The following is a 27,931-nucleotide window of genomic DNA, read 5'->3' on the forward strand; positions in this document are numbered from 1 at the left end:
TTTAAAATTTTTACTTTTTCGAAAGTCTTTTTTTCTGTGAAGTGTAAATCAAGTAATGGTCTCAGACAAAATATTTTCCATAGTTTCCGTTGGGAAATTAAAAAAAGTTGATTTAATTATTTCTGTGTAAAATTTAGATATTTTAAATTTGTTTAGTTACGTTCAAATGAAAGCTTTGGATTTTTCCTTTAAAATGTATCTATCATTCAATAAAGAGAAAAAACTCATAAGAGAAATACTGAGTGGTTGCCGAGGTATAGAGATAAAAGAGATTTTAATTTGTTTGTGAAAGACAAGTAATAATCAGTCCAATAACAAACATTTTACGTACTTTCCCATAAAAAATACAAAAAAAATTGTTATTTGTAAATTTTTTTGTGGTAAATTTTTTTTATAAAATTTAGAAATTTTTAGTTTTTTTAGTTATGTCCAAATGACAGCTTGGCATTTTTCCTTTAAAATTGTATCTAAATGTCTTGGACAAGAGAAATGTCATGATAGAAATATTGAGTGGTTGTCGAGCTATTGGGATTTACAACTTTGGTTTTTCATGAAAGTATTTTGTCGGTCTAAGAACAAATATTTCCATACTTTCCCATAAGAAATAAAAAAAAAATATGTATATATTTTTTTTTAACTTTTAATTATTTAAAATATTTGAGTTTTGTAAATGTTTCCGTAAAAATTCAACTGGTTTTTCTATATTCGACGTTTCTGATTTTTTTTTTTGATTTCTATTGAAATGAAGCTCTAACTTTTAAAACAGTGTCATGATTCTAATATTGAGTAGTTGCCGAGACATTTTTTTGTCAGTTTTTTCCCCTGTTCACTCCTCTCGGGAGCATAGGGCCTCGACAAGATTTGCCCTGCGTTGGTTTCGTTTATCTATTTGATTTCTTGCCTGGCGCTACCAGTGCTAAGTAGTGGGAATGTCCACCTGTCGTTGATTAGGAAAAACGCCTTCATACTGGATCGCACAGATAGTTGAGGACTTCGCTAAATTTCGTGTGTCTGCACTATTACCGCGATAGCCGGATTCTTCTTGCTGGCAGCGATGATGCAATCCTACTAATTTTGCTTGTTTTTAGCAGACACAACGCAAATAATACGCTGACTATTGTGTGGTACTAAGAATGGAAAGGATAGTTTTTGGGTTTGAGGAAAGAAATTTTTTGTTTGTTTTAGAAACAGGTAAAAGAGAAAAATTTGGAAAAGAGATAATCTTGGAAGCTACCTGGAAGCTCATGTCGTTAGCTACATTATTAATATGTTAAACTCACCTCCGCCGTAGCCGAATGGGTTGGTGCGCGACTACCATTCGGAATTCACAGAAAGAACGTCGGGTCGAATCTCGGTGAAAACACCAAAATTAAGAAAAAAACATTTTTCTAATAGCGGCTGCCTCTCGGCTGGCAATGGCAAACCTCCGAGTGTATTTCTGCCATGAAAAAGCTCCTCATAAAAATATCTGCCGTTCGGAGTCGGCTTGAAACTGTAGGTCCCTCCATTTGTGGAACAACATCAAGACGCACACCACAAATAGAAGGAGGAGCTCGGCCAAACACCAAACAGGGTGTACGCGCCAATTAATATATTATATATATATAATATATATATATAAACTCACCTCAAAAGTCGAGAAAGTCACTTTGGCCAGACCCGGTGACCCAAAGGAGGGTAAAAAATTAAAATTTAATTAAATTTTTATAAAATTCTTTATATTTTAAAATTTCCCTATTTTTTTGGAAAAATTCCATTATTTACTAAGATCAAGCTTTTTTTAGTTACCTTAAAGCCTTACTTTCTATGAAGAGAATAGATTTCTGAATAGAATTTTTTTCTAAAACTTAATCGCAAGTTACGGTATAGCTTCAAGCCTATTGACTACAACAACGCAGCTTGAATTTTTTACAACTGTAAGCCAAACGAATTCACAGCACCGTAGGGGAAACCACGCGAGAAAATATTTTTCATGTTCAGATATTCATCCAATCTGGAATTTAAGTATGTTAGTGGAAGTAAAGTCCAAGCGTTCCCCAATCGCACGATGTGTTACTTTGACGTTCTTGGGTAGGCTTGAGGAAATCTTCCGATCGATTTAGACTTCTGAGGCATCATGGATAGGTATTTTTTTATACATTTAAATACCAAATATCTGTTTTGTTGAATACGTTAATAACATTCATATGCAGACCTTTTATAAAATAACTTTTCTATCACCTGCGTAGATATAAATAAACAAATTTTTAAAAATTATTGTAATTTCATTTAAAAAGTAAAAATTTTCGAAATATTTTGAAATCGGTCGTCTTAAAATATAATAGATTTTAGAATTCTGCTGGTGAAAACTCAATTTTTTTGGTGCGGCACTCTAATATACATATTTGAAAGTATTTTATGTACCTGTCCAAAACTTGATTGGAAAAAAATTGCTTAAGTAGAAGTGAATTGAATTTGCTTCACTTACCGTACTGTGAGCATCACCTTCGGTCTCGGGTAAATTCCGATCGACTTGTGTGCGATACCGACGCGAGTCGCCGTTTATTTGCTCCGTACTGTGGAACCACATAATAAAGGTGGGCGGTTCGAGGGCGCCACGAACGATGCAGCGCAGCACCACAGTGCTGCCAGCTTTGACCAAACGATCTGGCCCGCCTACGATTTCTGTGCGGGGCACTAAAAGTAAATAGAGAACAGGAAAAAAATGTACATAAATATGTATGTGTGTGTATATATCAATAATGCAAAAGAAAGTCAGTGAAGGTCCAAGTGATAAAGAAAATAATTTTGAGAAAAAAATATAAGCAGGTGTAGTAGCACCAGCTTGCCACTCTAATGACAATTGAATGTAAAGCAATAAACTAAATTAACAGTTGCCAGGCACGTACGACACGTACACGTGCACACACAAGCACTGTCACACACGCGGCCACACGCTCAATGAGGTGCTACATGTGTGGATTTTTAGCTTTTTTCACCCATACACACTTTTATCGAATATGGGGCGAGTAACTCAATTGAGAGAAATAAAAATAGATGAAGATTTCAAAGATTTCACATTTTCAGCTTGGCAGAGGAAATCAGTTGGTGTTAAGGTTTCGATGTGCAGCTGTTGCGACCGGGGAAACGGAGTCTCATCTGGAAATAGCAGATGTGGCATTAGCACGTAGCAACCGGAGACGGAAGTGTGAATACGGATGCGCTGAGGCGACGTGCGCACAACAACAACATTGATCATATTTAGTTTACATGTGTGTACATATGTATGTATGCATGTATGTATGTATGTATATATCAATCCCCCTATGCACGTTAATAGTCCTTTTGTCAATCTGCAGTTGGAGCATCCTCGAATTGGGTTTGCTGTGCTCCATATGCGCGAATATATACATACATACCTACATCCCTAAATACATATGCATATACGTGTATATATACATATATATAGCTGCCCTGTAGTCAAATTTGGTAGTTGTGAATTACTTCTCAACTATGTGATAAATCGCAGACGCAACTAGCCAGGCAAATGTTTTTGTTTTTTCATACAAACAGCAGAGCCATGCAGAAAATGGCGATATTCTACGAGATGTTGATTTTCAGTTTGCGATCATAAATATCCCAGTCTCACACTAGTTCAAAATAAACAAAAAATACTCGACCAATTATGGACCAAAACCAATAATTTGGGATTAAAAATGGAAATTAAAGAATTTATAAACATTAAATCAATTTCTCAATACGTAATAAAACCCCTTTTATTAAATAAATTTAAAATTTTACACAGTTTTATCGGGCAGCCTTAGATTTGCTAATTGTGTTAGTTTTCAATTTTCCAAGTATTGATAGAAATAAAAAAGATAGAAAGGAAAAATAAATAAAGGGTTTTCCAGTAAGAAGTGTTATTTTGATATTCAAAGAAAAATGCTATTTTTTAATAAAGTATGCCGTTAATAGTGGAAAATAACGCCAGGCAAATGACCACCACGACCACGTTTACAGGACAATATCCTCTTCATGAAATTTTCCATAACCGAATTGCAAAGTGGCTGCCCTATGTCCTCGATAGCCTCAGGAATTCCATCTTTGAGGTCTTGAATCGACCCTGGGATATTGGGGTAGACCTTCTCTTTCACGTGGCCCCAAAGAAAAAAGTCACAAGATCTCGGAGGCCAATTGTGATCACCTCCTCGAGAGAAAACACGATCCGGAAACTTTTCCCGTAAAAGATCAATGTTGCTTGTGTGGCACGTAGCGCCGTCTTGTAGAAAATAAGCGTTGTCCAGACGAAAAAATCGTTAATCATTTCTCGATAGCGCAATCCATTCCAAAATAACACCTACTATTGATCCTGTATAATTGAGTATATACTCGTTTTAATGGTTCACACATATCCAAACAAGTTAAATAAAAGGCTGAATTCAAATAAAACAGGCATGAATAAATCGTTTTGCAATGGGTACAAATCTAGTCTTTTTCGTACTAGTTAGATTTTAGTCTGGAAATTCATCAATACAAAATTTTAATTTTTTTGTGAAAGTATTTTTTCTTAGACTGGCGAGACAAGTAAGTGTCGGTTTAAGAAGAACATTTTCCCTTACTTTGATTTTTATAAAAGTATTTTGTTGGTCTAAGAACTGAAAATTCCGGTAGTTTCTATAAAAATTTAAAAAATATATATAAATAGAAACGTATTCTTAAATTTTAAATTTTTTCTGGTAAAATTTATTTTTTGTTTTTTAAGTTCGTAATTTGTTGTGTCAGTTGTAAACGAGTATTTTTTTACTAATTCGGTGCTTCACTGCGAGGAGACTACAAAAGGACAATAGTGTGTGTATACTCGTATGTGGTGGTGAAATTTTTCAACCATTACAGCGCTGCATAAAAACTGGCGCACATTTGCCCAAAAAAACTATTTAAATACTCGCTGGCTTCACACAAACTCGCAACCTTTTGCTGAACTTCGGTATGCAATCGAAAGCACTCATCACACACTTGGGCTTGAACTAAAAATCAATTTGAAATATTTTCACCTCTTTCTCTCCCCTTAAGCGTACGTGTCTTGGAAATATGTTTGTAAAAACTTGTGCTGTTCGATATAATCCGCATAATCACTTCACATTTCCGACAAACAAATTGAATTGCCGTATTGTCTTTATAACCATTTGGGCGGCATTGCTATTCAGTGTCACACAGCCTGTTGTCATTATCATATTTGCATATTTTTTGTACCAAAATTATTACTTCAGCTCTCATTGTGCCATTTTGCTGGTAGGTGGCACACCGCATGAACACAAATCCCTTTTCCAACTATTCACATACATACGCACATTAATATATACATATATATATGGACTTGCATGTAGCTGGTATTCTTTTCCATGCCTCCTATTATCCTCAAAATTAATTTGCGTACTCTAGACATATACACATACTCGTATATATGTATGTAAATACCTGCATAGAAAACATCAAAAAGTTGGCAAAAATTCGTCCTTTGTAGATATGGGAGAGATTTTAGGGAAATAATCCATATTGCAGTTGCGTTACTCAACTACCCTGTAGGAAAAATTAACTAATTTGGAATTGATTACTCAAATAGTGGAATTTTTCTTCAGCATGCCGTACGTGAAGAGCAAACTCCCATCAATACTGCCATACCGGCATAAAGCATGCACGACTTGCTGCCTCGCAGCTACACATGCATCCTTAACTCTCTACTGGACCTTCTCCCCATAGATATTTGCAACGTAAACAGATTTGAGGCATATTTACCAAGGAAATAATTCAGATATAGGCATTTGAAATTTCACTGTTTTCAAAAAAACTGTCCATACGAATCCCAGGAAATTGAATGGGATGACGTTGACGGCTTCAATCTAAGTTTACTGGAAAGACATTGAGGCTATCTACAATGATAGCTCCAGACTATATTATAGGGTTGGGAGTGGCGTCCACTCAGAAGTGCTACACATGAATTGAAGCTTACGGCAAAAATACTACTGGAGCGTCTTTCAAGCTCAGTTAATAGCTATAAAAGAGGCTGCGTTGTGCATCGGAGACTCACACGTCGCAGCACAGCCGATCACTATCTCCTCCGATAGTCAATCTACAATGCAATAATACTTCGTCTAAAGTAGCAAATGAATATAGAGATAATCTAAGTTAACCAACTAAGCAGTGCACAACGAACGTTGTCAGGATCCCTGGACATAGAGACATTCCCGAAAATTGCATTGCATATGAACTGACAAGGAAGAAAACTGATCTTATACTAGATTAAATTAAATTGGTATGTGAGCATCCCTTAAGGATACTTAAGCAAGCTAGGGTTCAATTCGGTCTACACCGCGCAGTAGATAGACTACGGATACCACTTGTAAGGTAACTAGACAGTCCGGAATAAATGGAGTAAACAGAGGAATGGGCAAAAATCGGTTTTAGTACCCTTCAGTCACTCGTAAATTCGGTTCCACGACGACTGAGTTACAATAATAGTATCAGTTACAATAATTAACGGAGGGCATACAAGCTATTAAACATAATTTTATACTGATTTATTAAAATGACGTTAAATACTAGTTTTGTCCCAGATATCTATTGCCTATTGCACCCTTGAAATTTTGACTACAAAAGACCGAAATAAATCCTTTAAGGTGTTTTATTCTTACTTTTGCTTTCTGCCCTTATGCTATAAAGATTCTGCTCAATGCTATAAAGATTTAACCACTGATTAATTTATTACAAAAACAGATTTTTTGTTCAGTGCCCCATATACATATATTGTAAGCTAAGCAGCTATAAGCAAAGTCGCTTGATAATCGCTAAGCTATTGTTGCTTTCACGTACACATTTTTCACTTAACGAGCAGCGAAATTCTTTAACGAGCAGAGGAGTGGTGAATTGAAAGCGGAAATTCAAATGAAAGTTGGTCAGAATGTGGCACGAATTTGGGCTTATCAAGCATCCTCTTATCTCATCCGCTCTTGTTCTTCACTATGTGGGCAATTGGTAAAGTCTTTAAATTCTCAAATCAAAAAAATTGGATCGCAATACTACAAATAGATTGGTTATTTCGCCAAATTATTAAAATTGAAGTACAGTGTTTTTATTTTAATTTTGACAAGCGCTTGGTTCAAATAGTTGCAAGGCTTTTAAGTTTGAGAAAACTAATATAGTTAAACTCTAAATTAGTTTGTCTGCTCTACTTGGCACTTTCAGGTACTGGTGGATTGTTGGCGTTGCATATTCTATTCCTGTTTCTTCATATTATTACATCTCAAGTTTTTTTTCATTGTCACTTCCAGCTGTTCCCCATAGCCTTCTTCGTAGCATTTTCTGTACCAAGCAATAATTTTTGGGCTAATCTCCCGCTGTGTATGCGTTTGTGTGCGGCAGTGTAGTAAAGCAAGACTCTCACCAGCTAGAATCTGCCCGACAACGTTAAAAGCTTCTCATATATGCCGCTTTGTTCTGCTGTAGCGAATGGTTTTAAATGAATTTGTGTGCGTCACATTTAACTAGTGTCCACATCTGCATGGACAGGTGCATATACACTTTCATATATGTATACCTGTAAACACATACATATATCTATAAACCCTCAAATGTATGCTTCCGCAGCAATGCGTAGAAGTACGGTATATCGTAAAGGGGCTTTCAAATGACGAGCCTCGCTGTTGTTTCAAATTAAAACATGCAAAAATGTAGATTCTTTCGGTTTTCATTAATTTTATTCAAAATACGGCTCTTAAGAACTATGTCGGCTATAGGGAAAATCTGACTGGAACCCCCACAATAGGGGAAATCCGCCAAAGAGTCGATTAATCCATGCTTTCTAACTTAGAACCTCGAAGTAACAAAGTTGAAGGATGTTCAGCCACACTTTGTACTACAGCAAACGTTTATATAGAATGCCCAGTTTTTGGATTGCCTATCGTTTTTATATACTCGATATAACCAGTTTCTTGAAAGTTTTTCGCCAACCTTTGAATTTTTGACTCATTCTAACGATTATTTCCACCGAAAAACGTCTCGAATTTTGTGATTTGTTGTTCTTAAAGGTCCGCCATTGTCATAAGTTTCAATAATTCTAACCCGTTTTCTACCATAAAACGTTGTATATCCGTCCACTTTACAAAAGACGAATATGACATTAAAAAGGTACCGCATAGGAATTACTCACTACTGACAGCTAGGCGTCTCTTTTGAACGACCCTTTATTCTGGACTATATGTAACCATAACCATAACCGTTATGGACATCACCTTTCTTCATTGGTATCATGGAATGTTCACACGTGCCATACCAAACATTTGGCAGGTTCTAAGTGTGCAACTTAATTTGCTATATTGAATTTTTTGGCCTTAAGCAGTGGGCAGGTTTAGCCCTAAATAAGTTAATTATTTCGAAGACTGATTTTTCGATGGGTGTTCAATATTCTGCTTTAACAAACTCGATTTTAATCTTGTGGCTTTTGTTATTTTATCGTCCCACTTATGCCAGAATCGCCAATGTGCAAATTTTCCAATTTTGAGTTAAGGAACTAAAATCAGAATTTATAAAACGTGCGGCGGACCAATTATTACCTGTGTAGAAACTTAAATTGACACTTTCGCAACCCAGTGAATTACGAACAATACAGAGATGCAAACTCTACTTACTGTATCAGGATGCACTACACTCGATCACCAGCAAAACCAAGAGATGGGGCGCATATGCCAAAATGAAGATGTAACTAAGTGGAGCCTACGATATCGCAAAGAGTGGGGTCGCCATGTCAAAAGAATGGCTGACGGGCGACTTGCAAAAGCAGAAATGCTAGAAATACCGAATATGCCGTGACTGCTAGGTGGACCCAAGAAGATGGTATGAGTGCTGGACTCCAATCTAGAACCTAATGCTGTTATAAAAAAGTACACAGTCCCAAATAATGTGGAACAAGAAGAAGAAGAAGAGTTAATGGACTGACTTTATTAACCTTTGGATCTGCTCTGAGTGCCCTGCGGTCAAGGAAATCACACAAATTTTTTATATCAGAATGCGAACTTTGCAATTTTTATAGTGCAATTAGCTATCAAACTGAACTTCAAAATATTTTTATTTTTACATTCCTTTTTTCTGTCATAAGGCTCTACAAAACTTTCAAATCAATCACTTACAAAACAATCAAAATTATCTGAAAAGACCTGACAGGGTGATAGCAAAATTCCTTTTCACACAGAGGAGGATTGAGATATGAACCCTATTAGCGCTAATTATGGGGCATACTCCTTGGCGACAACATTCGGTCACCGAGGCCGAGCTCCTTCTCCAATTTGTGGTGTACGTCTTAATGTTTTTCAGAAATGGAAGCACCTACAGTTTTAAGCCGCTTCTGAATGGCAGATGATTTTTCATGGCTGAAATATACCCGGAGGTTTGCCAATGCCTGCCGAGGGACGACCGTTGTTAAATACAATTTTTTCTATCAATTGGAGTCTTATACCTGTGCTCTTCCAAATGCTAGTCACCCACAAACCCATTTGTCTACGGCACCTAAATGAACTATATTTCATATAAGAATGATAAAAGTCGAAAATGATTTCTTAAAATAAGTTGCCAAACTTGTCAACAGGTTCCTGTACTGTACTTATTTAACTCAGCTTCTAACAACTGGCTTCACCAAATACAAAACATGTAGAGAACTTTTTTTGAAGCCGTATGCTCTCTTTCGATGAATGTGCGATATGGGCTCACTAAGGAAATCCAGCAGAAATCGCTGAGAACTTTTGACTTCATCAAATATTTGTCCAGCGCTCCTGCACTGTCTGTTTCTGTTTGTAGAAATCACGTAGAGAATTGTGTGTGCTTTTGTTTTTGATTTTTTTTGCCAAAACTGAAATTATTATGGTACTCTGAGGTACTCTTTTTGAATAGATTGAAGCCGGAGGGCACGCATTTGAGAAATATTTTGAAAAAAATTCAAAGAACATTGGTAAATGTGGAAGGACAAAAAATGATTTTTGATGAAATGAAAGCTGTAAATTTTATTTACAAATGCCGGGTATGAGTTTTATTTTTGAAAATTGAAAATTAAAATGTCCAGAAACCTGTAAGCGTGAAGATTTACGCTGAAAATCTAGTTTCCTTATCACCTTTGTAGTTATAACAAAATCTATTAATTCTAAGATATGCGTAATATTTAAGCTATTGCTAGAGCTCGTAAAATCGTGCATTACCTTCTTTGTGTTCATAGCGTTTTTATATTTTCTTTTATTTTACAACGATTTGTTTGGTGTTTGGCAAAGGGTAAATATTCATTCAATAGAACTTTTTCTGCTCAACAAAACCATGTTATTTATATTTTTGAGTTGTTTAATTTTTTATTAGTTTTGAGGCTTAGAAATGGAATATCCAGGAGACAAAAATAAATATTTTCGCAGATCCCTCTTTTAAGGGCAATATCGCTATTCTTTCGGATAGCCAAGCTGCAATCCAGGCACTGGATTCGGCGACAACAACCTCTAAACTGGTGGAACAAAGCAGGACTAGCCTTGCCACATTGAGCGTAAACAATAAAGTTACCTTAATCTGGGTCCCGGGACATCGGAGCAATGAAAGTAATGAAAAAGCGGATGAACTGGCAAGAATATAATATCCCAACAATACCCTCGAATCGCGGATTGTAGATGGAAAGACCAGACGAAATGTAAAATTTGCAGAACGTTATGGCCCACCTACAACCTTAAGCAATCGTCAACATTGATAAATATGAAACGGCGGGACGGCTGGAGACTAACGACAGTGATAATTGGCTTTTGGTCTGTGGGGGAACAAGCAGGCAAAATGGGCATCGCTCACAACACATACTGTCACAGTTGCAAACAGCCGGGGGAAAAGGAAACAATCTTTTATTTCCTCTGCGAATGCCCTGGCCTACGGAAGAACAAAATGTTAACCCTGGGCAAACCGCTGTTCGACAGTCTTGAACAGCTGTCTGGCTTAAATGTCAACCTGCAACCTGATAAGGTACCTGAACCGAGCAGACTGGATATAGTCATGCTGTAAATAACAAGTTGGTAATGAGGATGTGGCAACAAAATGGTGCGGAAGCGCCAGTTCGATTCTGGAAGAATCTCCATTTAAACCAACAAATCAACCAGCACAGGGCATTTGCGACGAGTATGGAGAAGATGTCACAGGCGAGTCTACAGCACGGAAATGGTTTGCAAAGTTCAAAAATGACCACTTCGACGTCGATGACACGTCCTGCAGTGGAAGGTCTTTGGAATTCGGAGAACGTCTCAAATCACTTTTGATGGGGAGCGGTGTCGTGAATTGGCGGAAAGAATGAACTGCGATTTACCGATTTACCATGTTGCATAAGCCATCAAGGCCGCCCTTCTAGAGTTCGAATGAGAGATCCTTCAGCAGCCGCCGTATTTTTCGGACATTGCATCGACCGATTACCATATTTTCCGCGTATGAAGGGCGTTACTTCGATAAGAAACTGGCTCAACAACTTCTTTGACACCAAATCAGGCATTTTTGGCGGAAAGGCATCAACAAAACGCGATGAACTTAACCAACCTAATAGTCTAATAGGCTAAACTCCGTTGCAAGGCTGAATGAGCTTGAACTTATGTGAATGTCGAGACACTGTGATATTCACGTCAAGAAACTGGTCTTTTCAAGTGTCCAATTGTGCCGAAGCAAATTTTAGGAAGCAAACCATTACGGTAACTGTCGGGTAGTCAAGACTCTAAGTAGTAAATCTCATTAGACTCATTGGTGCAGTATTGAAACCTTCAAAACAACCAAGAGTTTGCTGAAAAGACGTACCACGAAAATTTCTTCCCAGCAGAGGAGAAATAGGCTGGGAGCCCTTATAAAATTAGTTACTTAGCGCAATCCATGATCACGATAATCCACTGTGTGCATTTTGCTTGGAGGATGAGGACCATCATAATCAATAATTCCTAGAGTTCCAAGTTCGAACATAAGGTCATAGAGGATGTGAATAATACAGAGCATTTTCTCTGCCATGGTCTAGTTTTCGCGAGACTTAGATGGTATATTTTTGGGTCGGTAAATATTGAAAACGGACGAGCTACATTTGCTCTTCCTCGGTGAACTGCCAAGACTCATAAAAACATATGTGAAGTTTGCAAAGGAGAAATGAGTCCCTTGTTTCAATATTATTTCTACTGGATTTAAGTTAAGTTTCATTATTGCATGAGCGCTAGGAAAAACTTTCCGATCATCCACAATTCCATTCTACGCACAATAACAATAGGAATGAAAATTTAGTTGTAATTCTTCTTCTTCTTGATTGGGGCGGTAACCGCTAAGCGTTTATGGCCGCGTGTGTTAGTTGTAATTACTTTAATTAAAAAAAAATTGACAATTTAAGTTGGTTCCAGGGACAGAAATCACTACTAATGCACCCTTTTGGACAAACACCTGCTCGTGACTCGTAATTTACATTTATTAACTTGTTTCCTCGATCAGAATTGCCCTTTCCACGTTTCATAATCTGCACATTTTTTGTTTACAAATCTTTTGATTCCGCTCGATTGCTTTACCCTGTAAATGTGCATATGTTTGTGATTCTTATTTTTATTATTTTCACAATTCGGTTCAACCCTCCCCAACGAGCTTTACTTTTGATCAGCTTGAACCAGTTGGAATCGTTGCTGTTTTCTGCTCTTCTTTCCTCATTTGCTCAACTGAACTAGGTAAATAATTCCGTTTATATCATTTAAGGTACATTTCTTCCGGTTCATTTATTTCGTTTGCAAATATATGCACGTGTATGCACGTATGTAAGTGTGCTTACATGAATATTCCTTCTCTATTGCTTTGATATCAAATAAGCGACACGGTTGAGTCTCTAATATCAGCATTGTACGAGAAGAAAGTACCCTGTAGGTGACCGCTGTTAGAAAAAAATAAACTTTTCTATCATTTGAATGCTAGTCACGCACCAAACCATTCAGCTTTCGCAACTGCTTAAAATACTCAAAGCAAAAATAAGTAGTTCCTTTCATGAATGATTGGAAGTAAGTCTCTAAAGCTGCTACCAAACGATCAACACGCTACTTAACTCTCTCTCCTCTCTTTTTCTTTTCATTGAGAAATTCGCTAAGATAAAATATTTTTTATTTTCTAGAATGTAGAATAGATCAAAACAATTGCCATGAAAGATCTACGAGTAAATGGCATGGTAGTGGTTAAATGTCTGCAATGCTTTTTAAACTGAAGTACCCGCCATCTGCAGGCGGCAAATATTACTGAAATGGGGCGATCGGAATACAAAGGGGTTTGTTTACAGGTCACGTGTGACTACTGTCAAACCACATATATATTTTTTGTAGTATTTATTGATATTTCATCATGGAAAGACTTGCGCCTTAATTGTATTATGAAAATAAACGTTCTGTAAAAAAAAAGTCGACGCTGGCGTTAATGTAACAGTGAATAGTGGGTGCCACCGCGCCATGGTAAACGACTTTTTGAAGTCGGAAATTAAAGCTCATGACCGCCGCATCATTTGGTTTCAACAATACTACTTTCCATACAGCTCGTGAATCAATGGACTTACTGCGTCGTTTGCTATTGTTTCGGTAAGCAATTTATCTCTCGTCTCGGACCAGTGGATTGTCTATCAAGATCGGGAGATATCACACCTTTGGACTTTTATTTGTGGAGGCATGTAAAGTCGAAATGCTTTGTGCATAAAACAGTTTCGATTGAGGTATTGGAAGCCAACATTACTAAAATTATTGAAGAGATACCCACCGAAGCCCTCCAATGAGTCATTCATACGGCGCAGATTGTTCTTAAAATGTAAATGCCATGAATGGTTCTACAAAAAAATAATAAAGATTGTCCAATCATGTTGAATTTTCATTGTTTTATTTCAATTAAACATTCGATACCCCTAAATTGATCACACTTGATATTCATATCGTTGTTGGTAATAAACCGCAAAAGTATACTTCGGTATTTGAGCGCAAAATTTTTAGCCATTCTAAGTGAGGTAGTGGATATTGTTTTAAGGTAAATGATGAAGATATATTGACATCATAGGCCCTAACAAAGGATACTTTGGACTAAGTAGGCAAATGAGGAGTAAAATTCTCTCTCGATGAATAAAACTCTACACTCTACCACTCTACAAGACTCTCATCATGCCCGTCCTAACGTATGGCGCAGAAGCTTGGACGATGACAACATCCGATGGAGCGACGCTTGGAGTGTTTGAGGAAAGATTCTGCGCAAGATTTTTGGACCTTTGCACGTTGGCAACGGCGAATATCGCAGGCGATGGAACGATGAGCAGTATGAGCTTTACGGTGACATATACATTGCGCAGCGCATGAAAGATCAGGTGGAGAAGGACTTGGATTCACTTGGTGTGTCCAACTGGCGCCGGTTAGCACAAGAAAGAAACGACTAACGCGCTTTGTTAAACTCGGCCAAAATTGCGGTTATCGCGCCAATTGAGAAGAAGAAGAGATGAATATATTTAGAGCCACTGGTTAGTTCAGAAAAACGAATTAGTAAAATTGTGTTTACAAAAATGTCACGATATGATTCTAATTATGGTCTAAATGTAACACTGGTTTCAGCAGGAGTAATTTCAACCTAATCCAACTTAAATTTTGTGTTATTTTTCTACAGAACTGAATCTAGAACCATCTGAATAGTATACCAGTATTCCACCTTTGCCGAGTTTTAGCTGCTTAGACTGAAGGTTTATGGGTTATTGGCTCAGTTTTCGCGTTGGCTTCTATTTATCAGAATTTTACGAACAAGAAGGTGTTCGGTATCAGATTGACGGTTTCTGGGCGAAATCTGTACCTTGAGCAATCCCACAGGAAGTACTTTGAGTTTGCTAGATTGGGCAATATCAAGTCAGATCGGGCCAATCAAAAATCAGTCTAATAAAAATTCTCTAATGAAGAAATCAAACGGGCGATATCTGCATGATATCTCGCATTGGACGAGCGGTGATACTTTCGCTCGGGAACCAGCTATCTTCTAACTCGAACTCAAGCAATTTTGATATTGAAAACTCGCTCACCGCGCTTCCTTGTAATCTAAAGAAAAGTATGACCCAATCAGATGGTCTGAGTAAACAGCAAGGAGAGAATGAGAGTTCGTATGTTGTCCACAATCGAAAATTTCATTTATTTACGTGTCCAGAGAGTTGGAAAAGCTCCTCGTCGCTCATCATCAATTTCTCGCTAGACAGCTTCAACAGCCATTAAAATATACAAAGCTCTAACCGTACGGCACTCAGCTTTCACAGTTGGCAAACACCAGCTGTTGAACCATTTGATTTTTGTACGGCAACATGTTCAAATCTATGACCAAAATTATTGGAAGAAGTGACCGAAAAATGTAGAAACACGATGCTAGTTTTCAAATCGACCTTAAAGTAGTATTACAGGACTCCTATGTGACCAGATTTTCCAGAAAGTTTCCAGCTGAGTTCTGAACGCCTCTTTAATTTGGCCAATCAGATGACGATTTGCTTGAGTAGTAAGTGCCACATGGTTCGGAGAAGTGTACTGAAATCAAGGCTAAGTTAAAACCACTGACAAATTACTTCGCAAATTACTCCGCAGTTTTTCCTATTCACGGAAGTGTAAAGTAACAACAACAAAAAAGTTATATAAGAGCCAAGTAAAACAAGTTTTAGCCTATTCAAATACTTTTTGCACCACCTTCCATTTAACTTTTGCCAAATTCCTGAAGTATTGACTAAAGAATATAATTTCCGACTGGGGCGCATGCAAACTTTTATTCAAATAAATACTAAATTATTTGGAAAACCACTAAAAGTCAATTTTCAAAATAAGTGCTGGCGGTGGGGTGACTTCAGGCATTGGTGAAGAAATTTTTCAGAAAACTTTTGAAGCATTCAACAATTACACTTTTCACACATGGCCAAATTTTAGTTGGAAGCTGAAATTGGAAGTATTTTTTACGTTGTTGGACACTTTATTCTGTTGTTATTGCTTTTTCATGCAAAATTAAGTCTTGCGCTTGAGCCGAGGCGCACCCATACATACACACCCTCATATTTACATATACATATGCGTTAATGTATGAATCGTTCAATGGTGTGCAAAAGTTGAACTAAATAAGACATTTTCGTATTTTCCATTAAATTCTGTCCCTAACCGTTGAGTGGCGAAAAGTTTTCTTGTTAAAAGCTTTTGGCTATGCAAAAGTTCCTTTGCCATGGCCGTAAGGAAGTTGGACTTTGACTTTTTCAATGCATTTTAGCCGCAATTTAAATGCAATTCTGAAAGTAAATTTAAATACAAAGAACCGCAATGACGTGTGTGTGTGCCTATGTGTGCAAGTAAATTCTTGTTTGTATGTGAGTTTTGGCTTGCGCGCTGCACATATGACGAAGTAGCGGGAAAATGTACCCTACCGTAAAACGAACTTTCTCCAGACATGAGCGAAAATAACTTATTTTGGGATAATACTGGGGATTGGGTACGTAATCACAAAGAAGGGTGAATAGTTGGAGAGAGTGGGTGAGCCAAGCAATGCGGCAAGATGTTTATGTCATCATAAGGCTCATCCCGTTCATTGCTCCATCACCTGGGATACTCGCCGTTACCAACGTGCAAAGGTCCAATAATCTTCCGGAGAATCTTTGTTCCAAACCCCCCAAGGGATGCCTCAAGGGATATTTTTAACGTCCAAGCTTTCGCGCCAAACGTTAACACGGGCATAATGAGAGCCTCATAAAGTGATAGTTTTATTCGTCGAGAGAGGACCTTACTACTAAATTGCCTACTTAGTCCAATGCTTAGTTAGGTTCAGTTAAATGGTTGCCCATGCAAGAACCCACTTGTTTTGTGATCTAATTCATGCTTTGTGATAAAAATAAAAAATAAATAATTGGCGCGTACACTTCTGTTAGGTGCTTGGCCGAGCTTCTCCTCCTATTTGTGGTGTGCGTGTTGATGTTGTTCCACAAATGGAGGGACCTAGAGTTTCAAGCCGACTCCGAACGGCAGATATTTTTATGAGGAGCTTTTTAATGGCAGAAATACACTCGGAGGTGTGCCATTGCCTGCCGAGGGGCGACCGCTATTAGAAAAATGTTTTTATTAATTTTGCTTTCACCGAGATTCGAACCAACGATCTCTCTGTGAATTCCGAATGGTAATCACGCACCAACCCATTCAGCTACGGCGACCGCTTGCCTGTGATACCGTACTGATTAAAAAGAGGGGGAAAAGAAGTGAGGGCGAAGGGAGGATACTGACCGACCACTGATTGAATTACGTTAACGTTAACCGCTTCAAGCTACTGATGAAATATCTGAACCAGCTACCACCGCAAGTGTTGCAAAAAAGTGAGAGCCAAGGAGTTTATATCTCAGATCGATGAGAGCAGGATAACTAGAAAGAAAGTGCTGAGATGGTTTCAGCTCAACCCTTAGACAGCTGCTGCAGAAAGGACTCGAAGCAATACAAAGTTGCACTGCGGGGATACCCATTACATAATATCCGCTAAAGGTACCCACAAAACTAGAGAGCTGCGGCTTTATTACCTTTAGAAATTCCCTTGAGCGTCATCTATCCATCTCTCTCGACAAACAAACTAATACTTTATAAGGCTCTCATCATACCTGCCTTAACGTATGGCGCAGAAGTAGGGACGATGTCAATATCCGATGATGCGTGTTTGAGAGGAAGATTATGCGTAAATCTTTTGGGCGTTCGCACGTTTGCGACGGCAAATATGGCAGCCGATGGAACGGTGAGCTGTTTGAGCTTTACGCCGTCTTAGACATAGCACAACGAATGGAAATCCAATGGGCACATTGGCTGGGTCATGTCGTCCGAATGAATAAAAACGCTCCGGCTCTGAAAGTATTCGATGCGAAACTAGATAGCGGTAGCAGAGGAAGAGGAAGGCCTCCTTTGCGTTGGAAAGATCAGGTGGGGGAGGAGTTGGCTTCACTTAGTGTGTCCAACTGGTGCCGGTTAGCACGAGAAAGAAATAACTGGTTATCGAGCCAATCAAGAAGAAGGAGAAGCTGAAAAGTAAAGATCAAAAACAAAAGCGTCTTTAGATAAAATGAAAGGAAGTGCGGAAAAATATAAATTCCAAGATTCCAGCCTCGGATCACTTGGTGGTTAAGCCACTACTCCTCAAAATTGCGATAGCCGCTGCATAGCTGATAGCTGTATCGGTGGGGTTTACTTCGTGCGGATATTAGGCAAGGATTAAAGATAATTAATTTAATCAAGCAAAGTTTTTTTGAAACTTTCAAAATTCTAAAATATATTTGAAGACTCGAATATTGATTGATTTTTCTTCTGTACTTTATGTTACCTCCCTCACATCGAGAAAGAGATGAAAAGTGGTATTGATGTCTCCAAGTATATCGGTGTTAAACTCGTCAGTTGCCGACATAGAAAAAGAAGATACGCGAACTGTGAATGGTCCTCAAATAACTAGACGCATAACAGCGCGGTAGTGGATTCTTCTGCGTGGTAATTCTAAGCACAACTGCACATAGATGTGTGCAAATAAGATCGTACATGCGTTGGTAAATAAAAGCCAGCGAACATGGGAAAATATTCAACGAACGCAACAATAAATCGCCTGTGGCAAGTGCAAATAGGAGCACCAGCGCGGCTTGCCACATGAACAGGAACATGTGTGAGTGTGTGTTTGTGCGCCCGTGCGTGTGTATAGGTTGTTGTATATGCAACACACTTAACCTCTTTCAAAGCAACGCAACTCCCTTGCTTCGAAACGACTTAAACTTGAACTGTCTTTTTGGTTTTCCTTTCTTTAATTGGACAAGTTTTCGCTGCTGATGTTGCTGCCTGCTGGCTGCTCCTACAACTGAACCGAAATGAAAGTTCTTTGTAACTTACCAACCACTTGTAAGTGCACTCGGGCGCTAACTTTTGGCTCTGTTGACACTTGACATTCGTAGGCGCCCGCATCTCGTGCCTGGACGTATTTTATTTGCAACGTCCAGAATTTATCCGGTTGCTTGAGCGCCAGAAATCTTTGATCTGCGATGAAAACGGCTCTGCAAATACACAAAAGAAGATAGAGAAAATATTTATTTGATTTTGTTTAGTTTTGGATATTGGATTAAGTACTTGCTTCAATTTATTTGGAGTTTTTTAAACAAAAATTGGTAAAAAGGACTTTTACTGATTAAAAATAATAAATATTCTTCGGAGCAAGCGGCTTGGTAAATAGATATGTTTCACAAGATCCACATACCATAAAAATACCGACAAGGGTTCCCATGATCTCCTCCCAAAATGTTAAATGCCCCCGAGATTAATACCAGCACTCCGACATAGGGATAAAAACCCGATATATTCGGGAGGGAAGGTGCTTCTATTAAACTGCTGAATGCTCTTGAATAAGGCTAGTTTAGATTAGATTGCGGTGGTTTCCCCTTTTCACGAGGAAGTAAAAGAGCTAATTTAGACCAGCATACCCATTGTGGTACTACCAGTTTGCGCTCAAGTGTCTGCCTTTAATTACTAATTGGTGAAATCAGTTCGTCTTTCTAATAAACGACTAAATATTGTGGTTGACTGCCGGTTCCAAGTCTGCTACACATCAAAGAAAGTACGAGTTTTTTAATGCTGGGTGGAGGAGGGGAAGCATCAAAAGTCTCTGGCCGAAGCCGCGGTGTGAAACTTAAACTGTAAGCCCCCACACATTTTCGACAGAATGTCCTACCGGAATCTCGTTAAGTGGTGCATCTGGAGACCATTGTTAGTATATTATTACTCCATCATCTGTTATTGTCATTATGTCCAAGTCCGATTTTTTGCTTTACATTACATACATTTATGAACCCTTTCAACGCATCTACGGACATATTCCGCGTCCTGATTTCACCCATATGTGGGATAAGATTTGACGCAGTTATGTTTTCGCAAAACGCTTTCTCAAACATATTTCGCTCATTATTGAACCACGTGCATTGAAAAAGGATATGCCTCATCACTTCGTATTATCGAGGGCATTGCGGCAGTACGGAACGTTATTAAGGTGGAACCTGTGTAAGTATACTTTGAATCATCTGTGTCCAGCAATCAACTGGGGATACAAAAATCTATTTCTTCGTGTTGTTTAAAAGTTCACTGACCTTTCTCGGATTGCTCCCATCGTATTTGCTATTCTATAGTCTTTCTTCGTTTTTAGCTGCGCTCACGGCCTCTGCCCAATGGTGCTATATAGCCAAACCATCTCAACCGCGAAAGGGTCGACAGGCATAACTCCCATAATTACATAGATTCCGTCATCTGAGAGGGAGCAATAAGTATTAGCGCCAAGTCTGCATGTGGCTCATATGATGGGCAATTGCCTCTTGTTTGCCCATATTGGTGAAACATACAAAAGTAAGAGTTTAGACAGTCAGAGTTCAACCCTTCCCACCTACTTCTAGTTTCTACAGCTAGGACAGAGGTTATTAGTTCCCGGTGATATGCCAATCAATGTACTAATGGAAGTCCGGTCTACATTGATGAGGGACCTAGTGCTGTGTTCACACGTTCTATGTCAGGCATGTTAAGTCGAATAAAGCTAAAGAAATACAAATTTAAATTGGAGCACCGTAACTTGCCTCTGAGTTCACCCTCGATAGTCAGGAACTTGTAGCAAAACTAAGTTTAATACCATTGCGCACTGCTCCACTGCGGAAAAAGACGAGGTGGCAAATATCATTTTTCGAAGTGTCCCAGAGGAAGTTTGTGAGCATTCGCAACCATCACTCGATATTAATTTTTCCTTAAAAGGAAATATATCAGAATAAGAAGCATCAGACAACAGCATCGCAGTATAATAAAACTAAATGCCTGCTGATCAAATACTGAGAACCCAATTTGCTCAAAAGCGATATACCGAAGGAATCATTCGAGTGTGTTGAGGCAAGCTTCATTCAGAGGCTTATGCTGACTCAGCAAGCACAACGAAATCCTGATACTGGGCAGTTGCAATCACAGTAGGCATTACAGATGTAAGTAGTGCCACTGTATTTTCACTATAGTAGAAGTGGTTTGGTACTGCCACCATTGAGGCAACGGGAATAACTAAGAATGCCTTGTAGTTGCAGATAATTTCTTATAATTTATCTTTTTTTTCAAACTGAAGTCAATCTGCTGTTAAGGAGGAGGAGGTGGTATCAGAGAATTAATGGAAACAGGGTTCCAGTTCGTTTCGATTTTATTCAAACGAAGAGGCTATTACGAAAGGCTATTTTTCAGGCTTGGACAAATCCTGTTATGCCGAAGGGATTAGTAAACTAAAAAAGCGTTGGACGAAGTCTATAAGTCTAAAAGGAGACTATCGAAAAATAAAAAAAGTTTGACCCAATTTTTATTTTCGCACGGATTTTTCAAACGGCCCTCGTATATATATTCTAATTGGTGCTTACACCCTTTGTTAAGTCAAGTTGCTCCTCGTACTTGGGGTGTGCGTCCTCATGTTTTCCACAAAAATTTAAATCAAGAAATACACTCGTAGATTTGCCGTTGCCTACCGAGGGGCGATCGCCATTAGAATAAAACTTTTTCTATCAATTGGTGTTTCGTGGCCGGAGTTCGAACCACTGCCTTTCCAAATGGAAGTCACGCACCAAGCCATTCGGCTACGGCGGTTGTGTGTGCTTGCTTTTGTTAGGCGTCATAGCTCCGATTTCGCCGACCCTTATACGCTGAAGATTTTGTGTACAGCGCTTGTGCGTTCTAAACTTGAGTATCTATCCTTCATTTGATACCAGTGTTATAGGCGCCATGCTGCTAGAATTGAACCTAATCCAAAAAGTATTCTTACATTTCGGGTTGCGTAATTTACGATTTTTGAATCCTCTCCCTACATATGAAGCGCGGTGTTTATTGGTCAACTTAAATTCTTTTCAGAGCTAGAGAATTTTGACTTAATCTGTGGTGCTGTTGACTGTCCGGTGCTTCTTGAAAGCATTTTCTTTAATATTCCGACTAGAGCTCTCCATAGGTTGGAGTTCTTCTATGTTGATTTTTCAAAATCACTTTATGCCCGAAATTGAGTTTAATGAAATCTCTAAATTTGTTGAGATAGATTTATCATTTTCGAAAGATCACCTATTAAAATCTTCGAATATTTATTATTAATAATTTAATTGAATAACTTAGTTTTTGAATATTTATTATTAATAGGTTATTTGTACTTCCTTTTTTATGCCTATTAACCTTAAAATATGTCCACTTAGTCTATATGGATCTATGATATTCATTGGCTTAATAAATAAATAAATAAATAAAAATCATCATCATCTTTTGGCTCTAAAGCTCTTTGTGAGCTTTTATCATCTGCACATTCGCCCTACATACATCTCGATTACTTGCAATTTTTATTCCAATTCCTTATCCCAGCCATCTTAACCGCTGCCCTTTGATGAAACCCATAACATTATCATCATTGAAAAAGTGGTCTAACAAAGTTCATCGTACAATATTATGCTACACTCACTGTGTTCTTTCATTTTTCTTTCAAAGATTTGCAGTTTAGCTTTGGCTGCTTTAATTAGCGTCCACAATTCAGCTCCGAACTTATTGAGTTGCTCTGTAAAATGCCACGTTTAAATATTGTAGCTCTACGAAACTAATAGCGCAATGATGTTGGAATCCATCATAAAAAGTTTTGGATCAAATAAGCCACTTACATATCTGGCCTTAGAACTACAAATGGTTCCGATTATTTTCTCACAGGCAGTCATTCCTTCTACGCAAATATACATCTTCTCTCAAATGAATATCTTTGCATTGTTTTCCCATTAAAAGTTTAACAGTTGTTTCACTCACTATATTAGTATAATCAAATATTTTAACATACATATCCTTCACAGAATCCAAAAACGCATTGTGCCCTCAAAAGTATGCTTGTGTAAGCATAAATTTCGTGATTATGTGATTTTATCACCTTGAACTAATTTGGAATTTTATATGTACATACTCGTACAGGTGTGTAAGAAAAACTTTTACAACTACTTATGGGATTAAAGGGTGTTTTTTAACGACTACAAACACCTTAAGCTTACATTCTGTGGATAATTTCATGACGAAAGGGAATTTGTTTCTTTGCTTGCTCCTCTTAGGCGGTTAGAAAAAAAAACAGTCATTTTGAATGTTATTTTGTAAATAATTTTTGTGGCATCCGAATAGATCTAATTTTGTACATCAAACGATCTGATATTGTTTAGACACACCTTCGTAGTGATGCAAAATAAAAATAAATGCCTATCCTAGGGACGAAACTTTTAGATATCTTTCGCGTGAAACACAGAATGTAAAAATTTTGTATTTAACCAGAATGTAACTCTTTTCTAGTCTGTCGCTAAATAAAGTGCAAATACAGTCCGTCGAAGTGCTCATAAAATGCTAAACATTTAGGTGGATTCGTGGTACTATACACAAACCCGGAAAATTCACTAGAGTGGAGTCCCTGTGCGAATGCTAGTCTTGGTAGACCAAGGTAAACTTGGAGGCAAACAGTCGAAAGGAGGTTGAGAGCATCGGGAAGAGCTGGAACTAATTAAAGTACATTGCCAAAAATCGCACAAGGAGGCGCTGGCGGGAGTGAGTACCAGAAAAAGAAGAAGATGAAGTCGGCAACAACACACCCTGTATAATAATTCAAAATATTTGGAGCTATATCTGTACATACATTTAAGTGCGAATGTGCAACTAAATGAACAATTTCTTACTTGAAATGTTTTGTTCTATACAAACTTTTTATGCTTCTAAAAAAGAAATAAAAATTATATAATGCACATTCATGTTTTCTTGTCACCGAAGTTCACAATTTATTTCGTACACAAAAACAAATTGGGGATGAACACACATAAACACATACACACTCTCGCACATTCATCTATATGTAACTAGAAATGCATGAAACTAAAGAAAAAGAGGAAATATTTCGGCAAAACTTGTTTGAAAAATCAAGGAATGTTTCTGTGCGCTTTTCATTTTAACATTGCAAAAGTTCAGCAATGACTATAAAAATTGTTCAGGGATTTCGAAAGAGGACAAGAACGGATGAGCGAGCAAAATGCTAGCACAAAACCAAGAAATGAAATAGAAATGCAAAAGTAAGGGTGCCAGCAGTCAAAGAAACCGTAACATCAACCGAAGAAAACATGCGAAGTATTTCTGTTTTGTTGCTACCACTTTCCTAGGGGTATTGTTGCCCTTTGTTGTGGCAACAGCAAATATACTCGTATGTGCATAGATAAGAAACTCCAGCAACAAAAATTGCAGGCAAACTGAAAGAAATTGCAAGTCAATTGAGGTAGCATATGAGTGGCAAAAACTGGCTTATTTCGTTGTTGTTATTGTTATTGCTGATATTGGTGCTGTAGTTGTTGTGCGATGTTGTCGTGCTGAACAACTTGTAAGCAGGAAACGACAAAAGTCATAAAATCTCAAGTTTTATGAGGGCAAAAGGTTTAATCTCAGCTGGCGTTAAACTGGTTAGAACCCCATCAAACACTACGAGACGATAGGAGGGGTCGCGATTGCATCTAGCTGGGGTAGGAAAGAACCTGGCAAATGTTCTATTAACATTTGGTTTATTGTATGTACAATTGCAAGCAAATACTAGGGTGCATAACTGTGGCTGCTTCGAGGGGTGGAATTGAAAATTTTGCGTTTGCAATAAAAAAAGCGAAAAATAAGTTTAGCTTTAAGTTTTTTGCATAATATTGTTTGATGAAAAAGAAATCCAAAAATGTGAGGTATTGTTTCAAAACTATTATTTGATGACTGAACAATTTTCATCCATGTCAATGGTACTTTAACCCTCCGTTAGACACCCGGTTCTGGCTAGACCTTTTTTGACTTTGTACGTGAATTTAACATATTTCTTTTATAGCTTACGCCTTGTGCTTCTAGGTAGCTTCCTAAAATTAAATTTTCTATCGATGTATGAATACAACTATTTTAACTGGATCCTCGAACAGAATGAAAAAAAAGGATTTAAAAAGTTGCACCTTTGGTTGTACACCTCGGATCTGGCATACAAAATGTATGGAAATATATGTGATATGATACATTTTGACTATTATACCTGTTTTTTTTTTTTCATGGTAAATCTATATCTATGGGGTATAACACACAATAATATTCAGAAAGCGGTAGTTTTGTCGCGTTCGGATTCAAATTCATGTAAATGCATTGGGTTCTAGCTAGACCCGAGGTGTAGGTATAACCGAAGGTATAAACTCATACTCAACTCGGACCTTTACTGTCAATAACTGATCAAATTCAGGCAAACAGGTGACTAGAAGCGGTCAGTATTGATTACTAGCAAAGTGTTGTGTCCTTTTAAGGCAATGTCTTGCCTTAAGTAAGAAGTTACGAGAGCTTAAATAGGAGATTCTACCATCTTCGCTTTATAGCCCAGAACTGCTCAGATTATCAAATTTCCAAACATTTGCCAATTTTTTTGATGGTAAAAAATGGCCTCCTGAGAGACTTGTGAAATTGATTTAGTTAAGTTCTTTACCGATAGGGACGACGAATGTTTCGTTTTCTTTTTCTTTTTTTCCTTTGTAACCCCGCAAACACTCAACCCTCCCCATCCCTTTCCCTTTCATCCTTTTTCCTTCACCTCTTTTTCCTTTCTTGCAAAGGATGAACCAAACTTCTCTCGTCCAAGTGGGCCCACTGTGTGGGCAACCATCACTACCTAACCTAACCTTGCTTTGTAATCGAAAATATTAAGTTCTTTGCCGATAGTAACGACGATTATTTTGATTTTATTTTAATTTTTTGTTTGTTTTAAATCGATTTTTTTTCTGCAATTCAGCTCGGATGCTTGTGAGAAGCTGTTGATTTTCTCTTCATCTTGACTTTGGCGACATCTGTCAATCAAATGGATTAAGAAAATGAACACAAACTTTTTTTTCTTTTATTTCGTTGCACTGTGAGTAATTTTAAAAGTGATTCATATATTTATATAAAGTTATTAAAGGGGAAAGAGGTCTAGTTTAAACCCGGGGTTTACTGCGTGCGAACTATAACTTTATGTCCATGACTTGAAAGTTCTTACAACAGTCTAAAATCCATCCAATTCTCTCAAGCCTCATTCAGATTGTAACAACATTTTTGTCTGGTCTAACCTAAACCGCCTATATGTAAATATGAAGACGCATTTGCATGTTTCCTGTTCCAAGTCCAGGCAATTTTTTATAAATTTTTGTTTCATAATGATTTGAGCTCAATGCTTGTGCTTATCCTTCGTTTAAGCTCCGAATTTAAAGACCTCCATACCATTTTTACTTGAACGCATTAATTTTGATATCGTTTCCAGCAGCCTCCAGAGTAATGACTCTTTTATTTTCAAAGGGATTAGAACGTTGCATGCACCTAATTATCCACCTGTGCAGTAATTTTAAAAATTCTTTAGTTCCATTTAAAAATTAAGCAAATTCAAAGTTTAGCTGTGTAGGCACGCCAATGCGATACCTGATTTGATCAGCTGCTTGGATGAGCCATTCACAATTAATTTTCATTAGTGCGTTTATTTCAAATTAGCTAAAAATCTACTATGTAGAGTTAATAGATATTCTAATTTCATAGTCAACACTTACGAACCCTCTGCAGAGTTCAAAGCCAATCCCCCGTACCGGATTCGCTCATCCGCCAGTGTATTGGCATACGTCTGAGGCCAGCGCACATTTGCTGTTTATTGCCATTAGTGCTGAGCACCCTGCAGAGAGCTGGTGTTCATGCTACCGCTTTTTGGCAGTTACAGGGGCAGTTTAGTGTGAGCGCGCTGTCGTAGTTTTGACATTAAATGCACCAAATGCCACTGCAGCTATCCAATCATGAAATAAATTCTCCAATCCCCAACCTCCTGGTAATTTCCGACAGAGAAGTAACTGCTCAGGGGGCAGTCAAGCCATTGTATGTACATATTGTACATATGTGTTTGTGTGTATAAGTGGCAGCATATGCAAAACAGTCGTTAATCCGGACATGCTCGAAAGCCCCACCATTTGCTGCCGGGCAAGTGCTGCGACTCATAGCCCAAATTCTTTTATTTTACACACACGATTTTAAACCTATTTATTTGCAACGTTTATATCGGCAATTGTTGTTGCGAGTTTATGTGTGTTTTACGGTTCGCGCTTTAGTGAAAAACAAAAAACGAATAAATGTAATTTGCCAAAGCCGTGTGTTTGCATTTTAGCATTTCCGCCAAATTACACACGTGCTTGCTCACACGTTCCCTGTAGAGAAAACCAGAACTAATTAATGGAATTTCCGGCTGAGAACTAGTGCAATGGTGACAATTGAGATCCAGCTTGCTACTTATATTTATGTTGGGAGTAGCGAGCAGCGGCAGCTGTTTCGTGTCTTAAGAGTTTGACAATTACGACTGCAGCATCGTCTGATATTCCGGCATTAAGTTCTATTAACTTGAAAAGAGTTTATATTAACTTGAAGAATTGTTAAGTTGGAGTTGAAGCATTGAAAGATGAGTTGGTTTTTTGAAGTAAAGTTATTGTATCATATTCCCCCTCTTATCCCTGACATATGAATGTACAAAAATAAGAACTTTGGTAGGCTCAGTTTCAAAGTTTATTGCTTCTGAAAATTGGAAAGCTTCGTTTCTGATATAAACAATTTGTGTGATTTTCTCGAACGCATGGTAGTCAGGGTTTTGATGTAACATGGCACATCCAAAGGTTTATCAAGCCAGTCCATTAACTCGAAATTGGAAAAAACGCGCATTCATATTTTTGGAATTAGGGGCAGAGCATTCAACTTTTTATAACTAAAAAAAAAAAATTTATATATTTAAAATTACCACATTTCATTAAATAAATAATACAAAGAAATTATTAAAATTTGCATGAATTAAAATTAGGATCCTCTCTCCCTCT

General features: G+C 37.7%; 1 protein-coding gene across 1 annotated transcript in view; it reads right to left on the bottom strand.

Moving 5' to 3' along the window:
- Positions 1–27,931, bottom strand: part of LOC128862579 (zwei Ig domain protein zig-8) — a 186,755-nt gene that overhangs the window by 26,494 nt on the left and 132,330 nt on the right. Inside the window, exons 4-5 of the mRNA XM_054101301.1 lie at positions 18,906–19,066; positions 2,468–2,676 (exon numbers count right to left, since the gene is read on the bottom strand). Of these exons, the coding sequence (XP_053957276.1) occupies positions 2,468–2,676; positions 18,906–19,066 (370 nt within the window). The remainder of the gene's footprint in view (positions 1–2,467; positions 2,677–18,905; positions 19,067–27,931) is intronic.

The sequence above is a fragment of the Anastrepha ludens genome, chromosome 2 (assembly GCF_028408465.1).
Source record: "Anastrepha ludens isolate Willacy chromosome 2, idAnaLude1.1, whole genome shotgun sequence".
NCBI lineage: Eukaryota > Metazoa > Arthropoda > Insecta > Diptera > Tephritidae > Anastrepha > Anastrepha ludens.